The sequence below is a fragment of the Heteronotia binoei genome, chromosome 2 (genome assembly GCF_032191835.1).
Source record: "Heteronotia binoei isolate CCM8104 ecotype False Entrance Well chromosome 2, APGP_CSIRO_Hbin_v1, whole genome shotgun sequence".
Lineage (NCBI taxonomy): Eukaryota > Metazoa > Chordata > Lepidosauria > Squamata > Gekkonidae > Heteronotia > Heteronotia binoei.
In genome coordinates, this window is record NC_083224.1 from 34,294,466 (window position 1) to 34,310,908 (window position 16,443).

Sequence of the window (16,443 nt, forward strand, 5' to 3'; positions counted from 1 at the left end):
CATTCAGGAAGCTGCATAATTAAAACAAGGGCCGAATTCATGAATTGATGAAGCATTTACTATTCAAGCCAAGGTAAATGATGTGCCTGAAACATTTCACTGACTGAGTTGTGCTTCCCCATGAACAAAGAAGTCTTGGCAGGAATACGTTTTTGCATATGAGCCCCTCCCCCACCTATACGCTTCAAAATGGCAGGACTGTATTACTGACCCCTATGGATTTTAGAAGCAGTTTCCTCATGGAGTTGTAGTCAACAGGCATGGAATACTGAACTTGCAGGGCTGACATTTCTTCTTGTATTGTTATAGGTTTCTTCTACTATTTTTCTTTTTGCAAAGGTATCATTAGACAACAAATTACGATTTCTTCAATTTATTTAGATATTTTTACACTACTTTTCTCCCAAATGGGGACCTGAAGCAGTTTACAACTTCATTCTCCTATCCTCCATTTTATCCTCATAACAACTACCAAGTGAGGTAGGTTAGGCCGAGATAGGGATGCCACTTCTCCCAGTATGGTAAGAGATCTAACAATCTTCCCTGTTGCAGGCCAGTACCTCAAAGCCTACCAGGGAAGAAAATGGACTGGGTATGCCAGTGCATGATGTCACTTCCAGCAATGGCAGACCTCTGAAATGTCTCTTGCCTTATAAACAAGTCTAGCTCGCCACCTAGTAATGCATAATGTTAAAATAGAACTTCTGGCTGTCAGACAGTCTTAATCTCCTGGCTCTACTACACACAATGCTCTATGATGATTATTAATTAATAGTTTAGCTGCCTCAGAACAATGTCTTATTTCCAGTATACTGTCTCTTCGCCACACTTCATCAGTATTTTAAGAACATTTGCAAACACTCTTTTTGTGTTCTCCATATCTGAGATATTGCAGCAACAGCAGAGGTACTTTCCTATTGGTTTTTACCCCATGTCCTTGATAGAGCTCAGGGCAATATACATGGTTCTCCCTCCTCCCCATTTTTGTCCTCATAACAACCCTGTGAGGTGGGATAGATTGAGGATGAATGACTGCTTCAGAAGTCACCTCTACTCTATGACAGAATAGGATTTGAACCTGGGTTTCCCATATGTTTGTCTAACACACTAGCTACTATACTACACTGGCCACAGGCAGATGAAGGAGTCAGGTGTCCCAGGAGACCTGTGCCGCAATCCCACTGCCAAGACACGGTCAATGAATGTCATTTCAGAAGTGAAATAATGATGTTCCTTTCATGAGTCATGATGGGATTGTGCTTGTTTGTAATAAGGAAACCAGCCTCCAGGTAGGACCTGGGGATCCCCTGGAATTACAGCTCATCTCCAGACTGCAGAGATCAGTTTCCCTGGAGAAAATTGGTGCTTTGGAGGGTGGACTCTATTGCACTGTAACCCACTGTGGTCTGACCTCTCCAGGCTCCATCCCCAAATCTTCAGGTGTTTCCCAACCAGAATCTGGCAATCCTAGCTCCTGTCCCTCACCCATGGTCATGGGGGACCTGGCAACTCTAGTTTGTAGCCTTGTGTTATAAGTTTGTACCAGGCCTGGAGCAATTATGTTTTCTGGACATAGGAGATTTTATTCAGTCAGTTTCCTTTGAGAAAGAAGAAGAGAAGAGTAGACTTTTAGACCCCATTTTTCTCTTACTTATTTATTTAAATTTATATTCCACCCTCCCTGGAAGTGGGCTCTTCCTTCAGGAGTTTCAAAGTGGCTCATAATTCCCTTCCCTCCCCACAACAAACACCTTGTAGAAGGGGCTGATAGAGTTCTGAGTGTGACCCAAGGTCACCCAGCAGGCTTCATTTGGAGGAGGAGTGGGGAATCAAGCCTGGCTCTACAGATTAGAGTTCACCACTTGTAACCACTACACCACACTGGCCCTCATCTGCCTGTTGCTAGAGATGATAGGTTTACTAGGCTATTGAGGACTAGGGCACATTTAGGGAAGGACTTAATGCTATCACATTCCAAGCCATATTTTGCTCTCAAGAACTTCAGTTGTTCTTTTTTGTCATTACTCCTCTTGCTGATGTCAGTTTACAAGCACGCTGTTATAATGTTAATTTTGCTTAACCGTATACTATTTGATTTTCCTCCTGTCTCTTCAAAACAATAATTTTACTGCTTTATTTATACCTCTAATGTTTTTGTTACAAATGTGACATGGAAAAGACTATAATTCTTGCACCCCTCCCAGAAAGTATTTCCTGTGCTTATTGGCAGCTACTTTTAACCGTTGCATGAAATTTCTTTTTAAAAACATTTTTAAGCTCATTGAGACACTCAAAACCATTGTCCTGCATAACTTTTGGGCATGCACTAGCCAAATGTTAGGTGGTAGGAGGGATTATTTGGAGGTGGGGGAAGGCTGTCAACTTCAGCTGATGCCTTTAACTCTCCGGATGACAGCCTGAAAATGATCTTTTCATTCTTCCATGATCTTTTCATGAAGCTAAGGAGGACTTTTGTTATCCAGCCTTCCATGCATGCAAGATTTCACACACATTGCTATCCCCAGCCCACTGCAATCCCACTCAAATGTTTGCTCTCTTAATAATATGTAAACCATTCTCCATATAAATTCCTTGTAAGAAGGGAGTGGAGGGGGAGAGAAGGGAAGCCAAAGCCAGGAGCAGGCTCAACAATGCACCCAAAAGAATCTTGGCAAATTACAAAAAGATTTCTGCACATTGCCCTAGACAGGAAAGCCTTATAATTCTTATTAAGGATCTACAAATATATCCAGCTCAGAGAAATCCACTGGCAGAATTTCTAGAATCAGCATCATAGCAGTTAAAGTGTTAGACTGGAATCTGGGAGACTCAAATTTGAAACCCCCACTCTGCTAAGAAACCCTGCTAGGTGGTAATTTTGTTTTTATTAATTTACTTACTTTGGCTTTATATCCCACTCTCTTTGCAAACGGACTCAGGGCATAACCTGGGGCTAGTCACTCTCTTTTTCAGCATAACCTTACAGGGTTGTTATGAGGAGAAAATAGAGGAGGGAAAGTTTTATAAGTGCTGTTGGCAGCCCCGGTTTGTATTGGAGCCACGTGGAGAAGGGAAGGGAAGTTTAACCCTTATCCACTCATTTTCGCCAGTTGAAACTGAGCTCTCCAATTTATTAGCATCTTAAAGGAGAAAATATGTGTTTTGAAGGGCTTTATCCTCTTCAAAATGTTCAGAGTAGCAAGGAGGGCTTCCATTAAAAAGACCAAGAAGAGATGGAAGGGTTAATCTCTTCTCCCTTCCCTGCATTGCTCTGATGCTATATTGGGTCTGCAGAGTACACATTGCAGGTGGATGAGATGAAGTGTGATCTTCATCTCATGATATTAGAGATGTCCAGCTGGAGAGGACCAGTGGTATATCTAGTTCATCATCCTCTTTCATGCAGTAGCCAACCAACCACCATGAAGGGGTAACAAATAAAATATAGAGGCCAAGGCCACCCCCTGATGCTGCCTCCTGTGACTGGGTTCAAAGGTTTCCTGCCTCTGACTATGGAGGTTCCTTTTAGTAACTAGCTCTGGCAACTACAGTTGGACCTACCTGTCCTCCAGGTATCCCTGTTAATTCTCTGCTAAAGCCACCTAGGCTGCCAGCCATCACTATACCCACTAGTAGTGAATTCCACAATATAGTTACTCATTGAGTAAAGAAGTACTTCCTGTTGTGCTAATTGCAGCTTTGTGAAATGTGTGATTTGCATGGGGAACAGAAAATGAAACACTTCCTCTCTCTGCACCATTTGCTTGGTTTTTAATCAGCCGTATGAATTTATATGCATGTTCCAAATTATGGTGACCCTATGATTTAATGACCTTCAAAACATCCTATCATTAACAGCCTTGCTCAGATCTTGCAAACAGAGAGTCGTGGTTTCCTTTATCATATCAATCCACTTCATCTTGGGCCTTCTTCTTTTTCTACTGCCTTCAACTTTTCCTGGCGTTATTTTCTTTTGTGGTGAGTCCTGTCTTCTCATGATGTGGCCAAAGTACAATTGCCTAATTTGTGATGTTACTAGTTATCAAAACAGAAATCCAGTGGCACTTCAAAAACAAACAGCATTTATCCAGCATGAGCGTTCGGCCTCTTGGTATTTTGGTGGCGTCAAAAGTGCCCTGGTTGTCAGGCAAAACCCTTTCCAACCAGTTTGGTGTTTGATTCCTTGTTTAGGGTTAAATATTTGGTGTCATGCTAAGAAACAGAAGTTATCACAGTAAACATGTGCTAGAATATTTTTGAGACCCATAAATCGTGTCTGTTATGTTCTACCTATCCTATTTTGCAGTGATAGCTATTGGGGGGGGGGGATTTCATGCCCCTGGTCAATTGTTCTTCATACATTGTCTTTGGGAGAGATTTTTTAGTTTAAACACATCAACATGCTTTAGAATTTCTGGCCTATAGTCATATTCTGAACACTTATAGGAACAAGTTTTCTTAAGAAGAGCAGCACTTTCCTCTGAAATCCACACATATAGCAGACCACCATTCTGTTGTTCCCCAGGTGCTACTGACACTCAGAAACAAAATGTTAGAGGGCTGAAACAGGAAGTATCAGAATCAGTGGAAATTGCCATCAGAGAACTTCAGGGCACTTTGATTTTCTTAACTGCATAATTAGGTACAGCCGTCTCTCTCAGAATTTGTAACCCACTCCCCTAATTAAGTCTTTCCCTAAGAGAAAGACATATCTTGACTTGATTTTTCCAGGGCTTTTTACGTAGAAAAAGCCCAGCAGGAACTAATTTCCATATTAGGCCACACCCCCTGACATCACCATTGTTTCCCATAGGGTTTTTTAATAGGGAAAACCCAGCAGGAACTTATTAGCATATTAGGCCACATACCCTGATCCCAAGCGAGCCAGAACTGCATTCCTGTGCGTTCCTGCTCACAAAAAAGCCCTGGATTTTTCATGCCTGAAAATACATCTTTATGAACATTATAAAGGAATATGTAACGGGCAATGTGGCTGCCATTTCCTTGTCCATATTTGCATCTGGTGAACTTAATGTTGAAAGACTAAGTCCTGACCTGCAGAACCCAGGCTAGCCAACTCTCATTAGCAGGGGTTGTTTTGTAGAAAAATAGGTGGTGGAGCTCATCCAGGAATTGTTATGTAGCTGCACATACTATTCAATGGACAAGGAGGTGGAACTCTCAGAAGGAGAAGGTAGAACTCTCAGAAAGGTTCAGGAGCTGTGCTCCTGTGAGCTCCCACTGAATCTGAGGCCAGCTCATTAGATTTTGGAAGCTAAGCAGCCCTGGTGAGTATTTGGATGAGAGACCTCCTGACCAATTTTTGCATGGATAGCTATTATGTACGGGGGGGGGGGGTCATGACCCTGGTCAGTTGTTCTTCATATGTTGTATGAGAGTCAGTTTGGTGTAGTGGTTAGGAGCATGGACTCTAATCTGGGAGAACTGGGTTTAATTCCCTACTCCTCCACATGCAACTGCTGGAATGACCTTGGACCACTCGCAAAACCATCTGTGGGCACTTTTGCATGGGCTAAATAATGCACTTTCAATCCACTTTCAGTGCACTTCCCAACTGGATTTTGCCAGTTCACACAGTAAAATCCAGTTGCAAAGTGAACATAAGAACATAAGAGAGGCCATGTTGGATCAGGCCAATGGCCCATCAAGTCCAACACTCTGTGTCACACAGTGGCAAAAAATTTTATATACACACATACACTGTGGCTAATAGCCACTGATGGACCTGTGCTCCATATTTTTATCTAAACCCCTCTTGAAGGTGGCTATACTTGTGGCTGCCACCACCTCCTGTGGCAGTGAATTCCACATGTTAATCACCCTTTGGGTGAAGAAGTACTTCCTTTTATCCGTTTTAACCTTTCTGCTCAGCAATTTCATCGAATGCCCACAAGTTCTTGTATTGTGAGAAAGGGAGAAAAGTACTTCTTTCTCTACTTTCTCCATCCCATGCATTATCTTGTAAACCTCTATCATGTCACCCCGCAGTCGACGTTTCTCCAAGCTAAAGAGTCCCAAGCGTTTCAACCTTTCATAGGGAAAGTGCTCCAGCCCTTTAATCATTCTAGTTGCCCTTCTCTGGACTTTCTTCAATGCTATAATATCCTTTTTGAGGTGCGGCGACCAGAACTGCACACAGTACTCCAAATGAGACCGCACCATCGATTTATACAGTGGCATTATGATACTGGCTGATTTGTTTTCTATTCCCTTCCTAATAATTCCCAGCATGGCGTTGGCCTTTTTTATTGCAGACGCACACTGTCTTGACATTTTCAGTGAGTTATCTACCACGACCCCAAGATCTCTCTCTTGGTCAGTCTCTGCCAGTTCACACCCCATCAACTTGTATTTGTAGCTGGGATTCTTGGCCCCAATGTGCATAACTTTGCACTTGGCCACATTGAACCGCATCTGCCACGTTGACGCCCACTCACCCAGCCTCAACAGATCCCTTTGGAGTTCCTCACAATCCTCTCTGGTTCTCACCACCCTGAACAATTTAGTGTCATCCGCAAACTTGGCCACTTCACTGCTCACTCCCAACTCTAAATCATTTATGAACAAGTTAAAGAGCATGGGACCCAGTACCGAGCCCTGCGGCACCCCACTGCTTACCGTCCTCCACTGCGAAGACTGCCCATTTATACTGACTCTCTGCTTCCTATTACTAAGCCAGTTTTTGATCCACAAGAGGACCTGTCCTTTTACTCCATGACTCTCAAGTTTTCTAAGGAGCCTTTGATGAGGAACTTTATCAAAAGCTTTCTGGAAGTCAAGGTAAACAACATCTAATCCAATTGAAAGTGGATTGAAAGTGCATTATTTAAGGTGTGTGGAAGCACCCTGTGAAACCAGTTATAATATAGTGGGTTCAACGCAAGGAAGAGACGAGGTGGTCATAGCTCTTTATTTCAGTACGGTATAGTATAGGGCTGCACTCAAAGAATGGAGAGCTGGGCCAACAGGGCCAGCTATATACACTACAGGGTTCCCGCACAAGCATGCCATTGGATGATTCAAACCAGCAGGAGGCTCGTGATTGGAGCAGGGCAGAAGGGATTTGGAGTCCCCAAGTTCAGTCCTACAGGCTCCAGTGAGCCAGGCTGGAACACCATTAAATATATCTATTACAGTTCACATACACAACACCAGTGAATGAATTTATATTCTTTACAAAACAGATGTTCCTTCTGCAGTCGCAGTCCATGTGAGCTCATGTGGGGGTGGCTGGCATCCCTGTCTCCACAACTCACTTCAAAATCAGCATGAAAAGGGACATCTTAAGCTGAACATTAACATTAGCAAATCTAAGCAACACAGCAGTTCTTTTGGTGTGCCACCACAGAAAAGACCCTCTCCCATAAATCCATCCCCCTTTGTTTAGAAAATGAGGACAAATAACTGGTTGGTTCTAAGCATCACTGACTCTGAATTCATTCAGATACCCCTTAGTATGTGTGCTTAGGCTAATGACCTAACTAAGTAACCCGGCCTCAGCATGATGCTGAGGCTGCAGGAAGCTGACTGAGGCTGCAATCACACACACTAAATAATGCACTTTTCAACTGGATTTTGCCAGTTCAGACAGTAAAATCCGATTGGAAAGTGCACTGAAAGTGGATTGAAAATGCATTATTTAGTGTGTGTGATCGCAGCCTGTGTTGCAGCTGTATTGGGGGGGGGGGGGGAGGCGGGATAGCAACAGGAATTGTTACAATCAGCTGTTTAATGCAGCAGTCAGTGCCAAATAAGCTTTTGCACAGTCAAATGGCAGGAAAAGAGCCTTCAGCTAAGCGTTGTGGGATGTGTTTTGAGAGAACCCTTTTTGTCTGCAAAGCGTAAAATGCTATGAAATCAATTAAGAGCTGCTGCTGAACAGACCAAGAAAAGAAGAGGGAAGAGTGGAAAGGAAGCGGGTGGATGCACGACAGGTGTGGATGTTGAACTTTGGACCATGACCTGACTTCTGTGCTTTGTAGGAATCAGCTGTGGAAAGAAGAAAACACATTTCTTCCTCTGCTTTTTTTGCATCAGGATGTTTGGCACAATTTAAAAGCAAGGGGGGCGGGGGGAACAGAGCACGGGCACCAGTCAGATCGATGCACAGAGATGCATGGAGCTGCATACAGCTTGTGGATCAAGGGGGGGGGGGAAGGATAGGAACAAGTCTAGACATCTGTGAGATTTTCAGGCTGAGTTAGGGTTGCCAGGTAGGACTGCCAACTCTGGGTTGGGAAATTCTTGGAGATTTGGGAGCAGGATCCTGGAGAGGGCAAGACTAGGAGAGGACAGGGACCTCAGCAGGGTATAACGCCAGAGAGTCCACCCTCCAAAGCATTCATTTTCTCCAAGAGCACTGATTTCTGTAGTCCAGGAGAACCCCAGGAGGCTGGCATCCCTATCTAGAAATATATATTTCTTACATACATACATACCCTCCTCTGATTTCTTTAAACTGTGAGGACTGCGTGAAGCTTACCCCAAATGAACTTGGAGAACACCGTTTCTTTGAGCCCAGTTCCTTACAATTTGCCCTTAAATATCCAGGTCTTTGTTGGTAGAAAAAGCCCAGCGGGAACTCATCTGCATATTAGGCCACACCCCCTGACACCAAGCCAGCCAGAACTGTGCTCCTGTGCATTCCTGCTCAAAAAAAAAAAAAAGCCCTGGAAATATCTACCAGTGCCCATGATCTCTTGCAGGCCCCCTTCATGTAGACATAAGCCCTTTGCTGAGGGAGGGGACTTCCTTGAAGTGTAGATGCCACAACAACATGCAGGGCTGGTTCCAGGCTTTTTGGTGCCCTAGGCGAGGTTACCTATTTGTGCCCTCCCCCCTCAGCATGGCCACCAAGCACTCCTCAGTGCACCTGCCCTCCTCCCCCCCCTGCAATTCCCCGGGTTCAAGTCCTGCACAGTCCAGCCTTGGGAGGTCAATTTTCTGACAGAAACACCTCTAAGAAAAGGGTATTATTTTAACCCATGCTTGAGAGGAGACCAATGGAGCATTACGACAGTAAAATTACTCTTTCCAATTAAGAAACCTAATGACATAGACATCGATCTCCAAGTCTGACATGTTTTCTGCCATTGCTGCTCCACCCCCTCTCCCCAGTTGAACTCAGGCTTTAATCTGTTAAAAACACTTTCACTATTTTGCATACTAATTCACTGCCCACTCTCTATATGAAGGACTCCTAATTCCATTCCATACTATTGTCTGAGAAAGCGTGCTTGGCACACAAAAGCTCACACTTTGAATAAAACTTTGTTGGTCTTAAAGGCAGTGCCGGCCCTGGGGTGCATGGTGCCCTAGGCAGGCTCCCTGCCCAGTGCCCCTTCCCCACCGTGCTCTGTCTTATGCACACAGGCGGGCCCTCCCTGGTGGCCACCGCCACCGCCCTCCTCCCCGCTCACCACAATGAAACTGGACCCTGCCTGCCTGCCTTTCCCCCCACTGCCATCGCCAGCCCCCACCCTTTCCTTCCCTTTCACCGCTCTTCCCCACCCCAGCTCACTACAAGGACACTGGGCCCTACCAGCAAAAGCAGCCATGCGTTTTTTGAAGGCAACGTTGCAGGAGTCTTTGCTCCCCCTCACTTCTTGTTCTGGAAAGGAGGGGGAAGAACACATGGCTGCCTTGCCAGTAGGGCCCAGCATCGTCGCGGCGAGCTGGGGTGGGAAATAGCGGGGGAAGGGAAGGGCGGGGACTGGTGGCAGCAGGGGGGGTAGGCAAGCAGGCAAACTAGGTGGTTGTCTTGGACACTGGGAGGGGGGAGCCCAATTCGGTACCCCCCTTCCCAGCGCCCTAGGCAACCGCCTAATTTGCCTAGTGGGTGAGCCCGCCCTGTTTAAAGGTGCCACTGGACTCAAACATTCACATTGTGCAGGAAAAGGAAATAAACTGAAGCCTCATCAACTGGTCATCTGAAGTGGCTTAAGAGTCCTCGTTTTGGGGATGAGCACAGAATGCTTCCTAAATTTTTCGCTTAGCATGTTTAGGGGAATCCACAACCTTTGATTTTCAAGGTCGGTACTCCTGCATTAACCACGAGAGGTTAAATCAGTTTAGTCAGATCACTCTTCGAGAGCTCAGATGGAAATCTGGCAAGAAATTCTCTCTCTACCACCACAACACTGACAAGAAGCCACAAAACCATACCCCCTGAATTTGCAGACATCATTTATCTTTTGTGGTAGTCTGGGAAGGTGATGTCAGTGAATAAAACAGGGATAAACCAGAATAAGCTAACATGCTTATGTTTGTACATCACACAAAACTTTGGTTAAGAACATAAGAGCCCTGCTGGATCAGACCAGTGGTCCATTTAGTCCAGTGTCCTATTTTACACAACAGCCAACCAGTTCCTCTGGCAGCTAGTAGCCATGGATAGACTTGTTCTCCATGAATCTGTGTAATCCACTGTGGTTAATGACCAAATTTGAGATCCTGGCTTCAGGTTTGACAGTCTCTGTCTTAGCTACCTAAGCTATCAGCTTTACTGATGTAGCAAACACGAATTTGAGCAGACTTCAGATGATGGTGGAAGACAGGAGGGCCTGGTGTGACTTTGTCCATGGGGTCGCAAAGAGTCGGACTCAACTGTGCGACGGAACAACAACAACAAAACCTTAGCTATGGAGTGACCCACATTCAGACAATCAACTAACCACTAACTGTGGTTTCACATTATGTCTGAACCGAGCCATTGTCTTGGTGCTGTATTGCCAGTTGAGTGTTGGGAGCTACTCAGCAGCCAGACATGTTTGCTGGCTTCATCTTGCATAGCTGAGAAACAAACATCTTAGTCAAATAGCTCTTCACTAACAAAGAACAAAGCCCTTTCTGCTGCTCTGAGAGTACAGAAGGTTGAGACATGGCTTAAATTATCCAGAATGGTTCTTCAGATTAAATGGAATGCTAATTTACAAGGCAAGGAAAGGTTAAGAATATAATTCTCATGCGAGACTTCACTCAAAGCTGAACAGTCTTAGCATTCAGAAACGTCACATGTTTCTTTGTGCTCAAGTAAGAATCTAAGAGGAAGGACATCCTGGCTTTTCAGGGAACTGTGTCAAAATAAACAGTTGCCAGCTTTGGAATGACTAGCTAAACTCAGCATGGAGGACAAAGCTGCTGGCTTTTTGCACAGTCATTAATGATCCCTGTTAATAGGTTTTTGCCTTGACTTGGATAGTTCAGGCTAGACTGATCTTACCAGGTCTCAGAAGCTAAGAACGGTCAGCCCTGGTTAGCACTTGTATAGGAGACCACCAAGGAATACCAGGGTTGCTACTCAGAGGAGGCAATGGCAAATTACCTCTAAACCTCTTGCCTTGAAAACCATACACAGTCACCATAAATTGGCTTCAACTTGGTGGCTGAGAAAATAAATAGGTTTGATTCTGCAGGAGAGATGGAAAACCAAAGCCCCAAGATAGAGTAAGGTCATAGCTACAATCCCAGTTAAAGAATCCTGGTTTGATTGGGAGGCACCATTGCAGGATCAATAGTCTAACTCTGTGTATAACACAACTTCATATATGGCTTTTCCTACAAGTCATGTGGCAGCAGAATCTCCAGCTGTGCTCCCTGGTAGGTTGGCCACTCAGTGGCCCAGATTCCTGAAAGGCACTGGATAGAATTCAGCCATCAGTCACTCTGGTTAGTAGGGATTTTTCAGTGGTTGCATTTGATACCAGTGAAATCTTTCCTGAAGTACTTCCTAATCATGACTAAAGAAGACATCATTAATTGGACTCTACTTCTAACGTTTACCTTCTTAGTCTAAAGAACCGGTATGATGCAGTGGTTAGAGGGTTAGCCTAAGATGTAGGAGAAATGGGTTCAAATCTTTCCTCTGTTATGTAACTCACTTTGGGCCAGTCATAATCTCTCTCAGCCCAACTTCCCCCACAGAGGCAATAAAATTTATTATTTGTTATTATTTCACATTTCTATATCACCCTTCCCAAACGGGCTCAGGGCAGAATAGAAATAGATATAGGAGAGCAGTGGGTATCACCCTAAATTCCTTGGAGGAAGACTTGGGATAAAAATATACTAGACAGATACTAGCAGGGCTTTTTTTGAGCAGGAGTGCACAGGAACGCAGCTCTGGCTGGCTTGACAGCAGAGGGTATGGCCTAATATGCAAATGAGTCCCTGCTGGGCTTTTAGAAAAAGTCCTTTGTGAAACAATGGTGCTGTTAAGGGGTGTGGCCTAATATGCAAATGAGTTCCTGCTGGACTTTTTCTACACACACCCCCGGGTTCTAGAATGCTTATGATCTAGTCTAAGTTCACAATAACCTCCTGGACTGACTTTTTAGACAAATCTAAACTATAAAAAAATGAAATCTAGCCTGAATTCTCCTAACTTGCACAAATTAGAACCCATCCTTTCTGCAAAAGTGGTGAATGAAACATTTAAAGGGTTCCCAATGTCTATTGTGATCTGACACGAGTGATTTGGATATCAAACCTGGAGCCATGCGTCACTTACTATTCAGTGTTCAGCTGCATTGAACAGAAGAGGCGGTTTGTTCATAGTGCTGTATGCAATTTGACTTCTTGTGTTTGTTGTTCTCTGTCGTTCGGAACAACGTTCCCCCAACCAGTAGCAAATACTGCATATATTAGACACTGTGAACATAAATGGCCGATTGTTCTGGCTATGTAGGCTGAAGAAATATGGATGGAATTAGGATTGTGACTCAGAGAGCAGAGAGATGCAAGTGGCAAGTAGATTACTTTTAAGAATTTTCCGCTGGGCATTCACCAAGTGAGGGACTGAAGGAACTGTACTCCCTTTTTGCAGGACGTAGAGCGTGAAGAGACCCCTGTGCTGCACAACTCACCAGGTGGTGCTTCCTTGGCCTCCGAGGATCTTGCCCAAGAAGAGGTCAAACCGGAGAACGTGAGAACAGCGGCTGGAACAGACTATAACAACAGCATCATGAGTTTCTTGAAAACCCTGGTAAGGTTTTGCCTTTGATTTTACTCCATGCAATTGGTGTGGATTGTAAGAATTTGTTTCAGTATCTTTTGTACAGATGGGGAGGCAAATATAAGGGGGGGGCCATTTCTCATCTTGCAAAACAGAAACAAATACAGTTGAGCTGCAGAAAATTGGGGTTGGATGTTTCAGGTCAGTGGCCGTGTTGGTCTGCAGTAGAAGTGCTTGCTTCAGATCCAGGAGCACCTTACAGACCAACCAGATTTCCAGGGGATAAGCTTTTGAGAGTCCAAGCTCCCTTAGTTAGGATGTGGCATTATTAACATTTAAAAATGAAAAATACCAGGTTGTATCCTACTGGTCTGCTCGGCTAAAGAGCCTCCAGCATTAGAAGGCAGGGCAGACCACTAGGATGCTACCTAGCGTAAGTACCAGGAATTACTAGCTAAAGCAGATACTTGTTTGTCTTTAAATAAGTTTTGAGGTGTGATTAAGGTGTGGCAAAATGTATGTTGATAGTTTTAATGAACTGTGAAAAGCAGAACAAAATCATCATCTATTCACAGACTAAACGATAGGGCACTGCTAAGAGAACTCACAGACTAGAATGGTTGTTGTAAATCCAATCAAATATCAGCCCAAGATAACAGGAAATATTACCAAGGCCAGCTCTCATTCTGTTGGAAACTTTTAGACTCTGTCTTTTTGACTCTTCAGTCTTGCTCTTTATGTACATTCTAGAACTGTATTAAGTAAGTTCAAGAACATAAGAATTGCTTGTCTGGATCAGGCCAAGGATCAGCATCAATTCCAACAGTCAGATGTTAGCAACAGAGAATCCAATCCTATAGGATTGTTGTGCGTCAATTTCCATCAGTACTGGCAGATGAAGTTATTAACTGTATCAATTGTATTGACTGGTTTTTAAAATTGTTAAGTTCAATGTTTTATATTGTTAAATTTAACTGTTTTGATTATTATTGTATGTTTTTATGAAATGTTGTCAGCCGCCCTGAGCCTGCCGAGGTGGGGAGGGCGGGATAAAAATAAAATATTATTATTATTATTATTATTATTATTATTATTATTATTATTATTATTATTATTAAATGGTGTGGGGAGTACTCCCTCTAAGCTGTGGAGTCTTGTGAGTGAAAATTCTACATTGTGAGCTACTGGCATTGAAGTTGTGAGCTACTACATAAGTCAGTTTGGTCGGGGGCATTTTTTCTGAGCTAAGACAAAAATGTGTGAGCCAGAGTTTTAAAAATGTGAGCTAGCTCACACTAACCCAGCTTATAAGGAACACTGGGGAAGACTGGGGAGGCACCCTGCCCGTTTCCCCAAACTTCCTAGAGGAATGATAATATTATTAGTATTGACTCTACTGACAGCCTCTGTATATATTGTTTCAGTATAGATTTCTCTTCCATGAATGTATTTCTTACATTCTGAAGGCAAAATACTCCCATCATCTGTCTGCAACCTGAGAGGTGTATGTCAAATCTTCTGTTGTAGGTTTCCTAGGTCCCACCTTGGTAACTTGACTTAGCTCGGAGCTGCTATTGCAACTAGGATATTCTTCCTAGTGTTCAAGGGTCTACCTATAGGTTGCAGAATGTCACAGCTGCCCCAGTCCTGTTGATCAGATGTGTGCTGGAAACTCCTTGCTTTGAACTTCATTCCTAGGCATAGCCAATTCGGATAAAGGACCATGACATACAAGGGCTTAGAGACAATATTTTCCTCACCTGAAATCACCCTAGGAGGCTGCTATTTGACCTGCTGGGAAAACGTAGACATAGCCAATCAGTGTTTCTCCTGAAAGGGAAACAGTGGATCTTCAGTACTGTTTCAAATAGGAAAACAGTACAGGGAGAAGGCTGAAGTTCCCTCTCCCTGTAGACCACAATCCCAATCAAAATCTGACCAGTGGATACCTGGGAATTAATTTCTGAGCATGGAAATCCCAGTTTTTATGTGGCCAATAGGACCAAGGCAGTTATGGGTGGGAATGCACACAAAGAAGATGTCACATACTGCGAGCAATCCTCAGGTTTGCTGAGAGTCCTACTCAAGTCTGTTCAGTGGAGCTTACTTTTAGGAAAGTGTTCTTAGGATGGCACTGGCAGGCCTCATTTTGGACAGGAGCTCACAGGAGCGGAGCTCAGGAACTTCTAAATTTTGTTGTGCTCTTTCTTTCTTAAACACGCCCCCCCTCCCAAAATACATGCTTCTGGGCTCTATTGTTCAAACACCCTGTGAGGATTTTGCTGAACTCTAAGATTTGACAAACTTTCTAATATTTTGCCCCACAAAAATAAGAAAATAACCCAAACTTATAAAGCAGACAGATGGAAATCTTCATCACGCCATTGTGGCCACATAGGAGAAAGATATTTAGAAAGTATGAGGGGAGGGGAGTAAGGTTCTGTTATGACGATTATAATTCAAGAGCTGATATAATTTAGTACACCTTCCGATGATGTCAGAGGTGTGTGCCATATGCAAATGAGTTGTGCTAATGAGCTCTGGCAGCTCTTTTTCTCCAAAATGACCCCTGGGCACTGGCAATTACATCCTAACTTTATTTAACCATTTCTACCCTCCCTTTCCCTTTGGCTCAAGGAGCTTTACAAAAAAAAAACCAGTTTAAAAACATTTCAAATGAAAACAAAACAAAATTTTAAAAAGAATGCTTCACTACTCCCCTAAATGATGCCTGCTGTTCATACCCCCATCAGAAGCTCAGGCAAACCGGCAAAAGCTGCAGTGCCTCAGGAAGCTCTTCAGGCAAGGGGGTCCCCTAATCTCTTCAAGGAGCCCATTCCACTGAGTAGGAACCATGATAGAAAATGCCCAGGTTCTGGTTGATGCCAGGTGAGCCACCTTAAGTGGGAGAACAGCCAGCAGATGGCAGTCTGAAAACCGGTTAGCACACAGGGACATTCTGGAGAAGACATCTACCTCCTTGCCTCATCCTTTTCCTTCCCTCAGCATCTATCCATAGTTTTAACCTATGTTTTCACCTTTGATCTGAATAGACAATTCTTTTTCACTTTCATTCCTGCACATGCAGCTGCTGGGTGACCTTGGGTCAGTCACAAGTTCTCTCAGAGCTGTTCTCACAAGAACAGTTCTCTGAGAACTCTCTCTGCCCCCCCCCACCTCACAGGGTGTCTGTTGTGCTGTTGTGGGGAGAGGAAGGGAAGAAGATTGTAAACCGCTCTGAGACTCAGAGTGAAGGGTAGGGTATAAATCCCATCTCTTCTCTGATGATACACAATCTATGGCTTGTATTTCTCTTCTTGAATTCTTAGGTTTCTCCAAGTAAAGCAGATTCTAAGAGTGAGTCAGAGGACAAGGTGAGTATTTTGTTCATTTCTGTCTAATCTGGATTAATGTGTGTTTTAGTGCCAGTTCATGTATATCTATCTCAACTGAATATGGAAACTGTCTCC

General features: G+C 43.8%; 1 protein-coding gene across 1 annotated transcript in view; it reads left to right on the top strand.

The window, feature by feature from the left end:
- The window catches only part of BCAS1 (brain enriched myelin associated protein 1), an 87,995-nt gene that overhangs the window by 37,909 nt on the left and 33,643 nt on the right, over positions 1 to 16,443 (top strand). The window contains exons 5-6 of the mRNA XM_060230774.1: positions 12,845 to 13,003; positions 16,303 to 16,347. Coding sequence (XP_060086757.1) covers positions 12,845 to 13,003; positions 16,303 to 16,347 — 204 coding nt within the window. The remainder of the gene's footprint in view (positions 1 to 12,844; positions 13,004 to 16,302; positions 16,348 to 16,443) is intronic.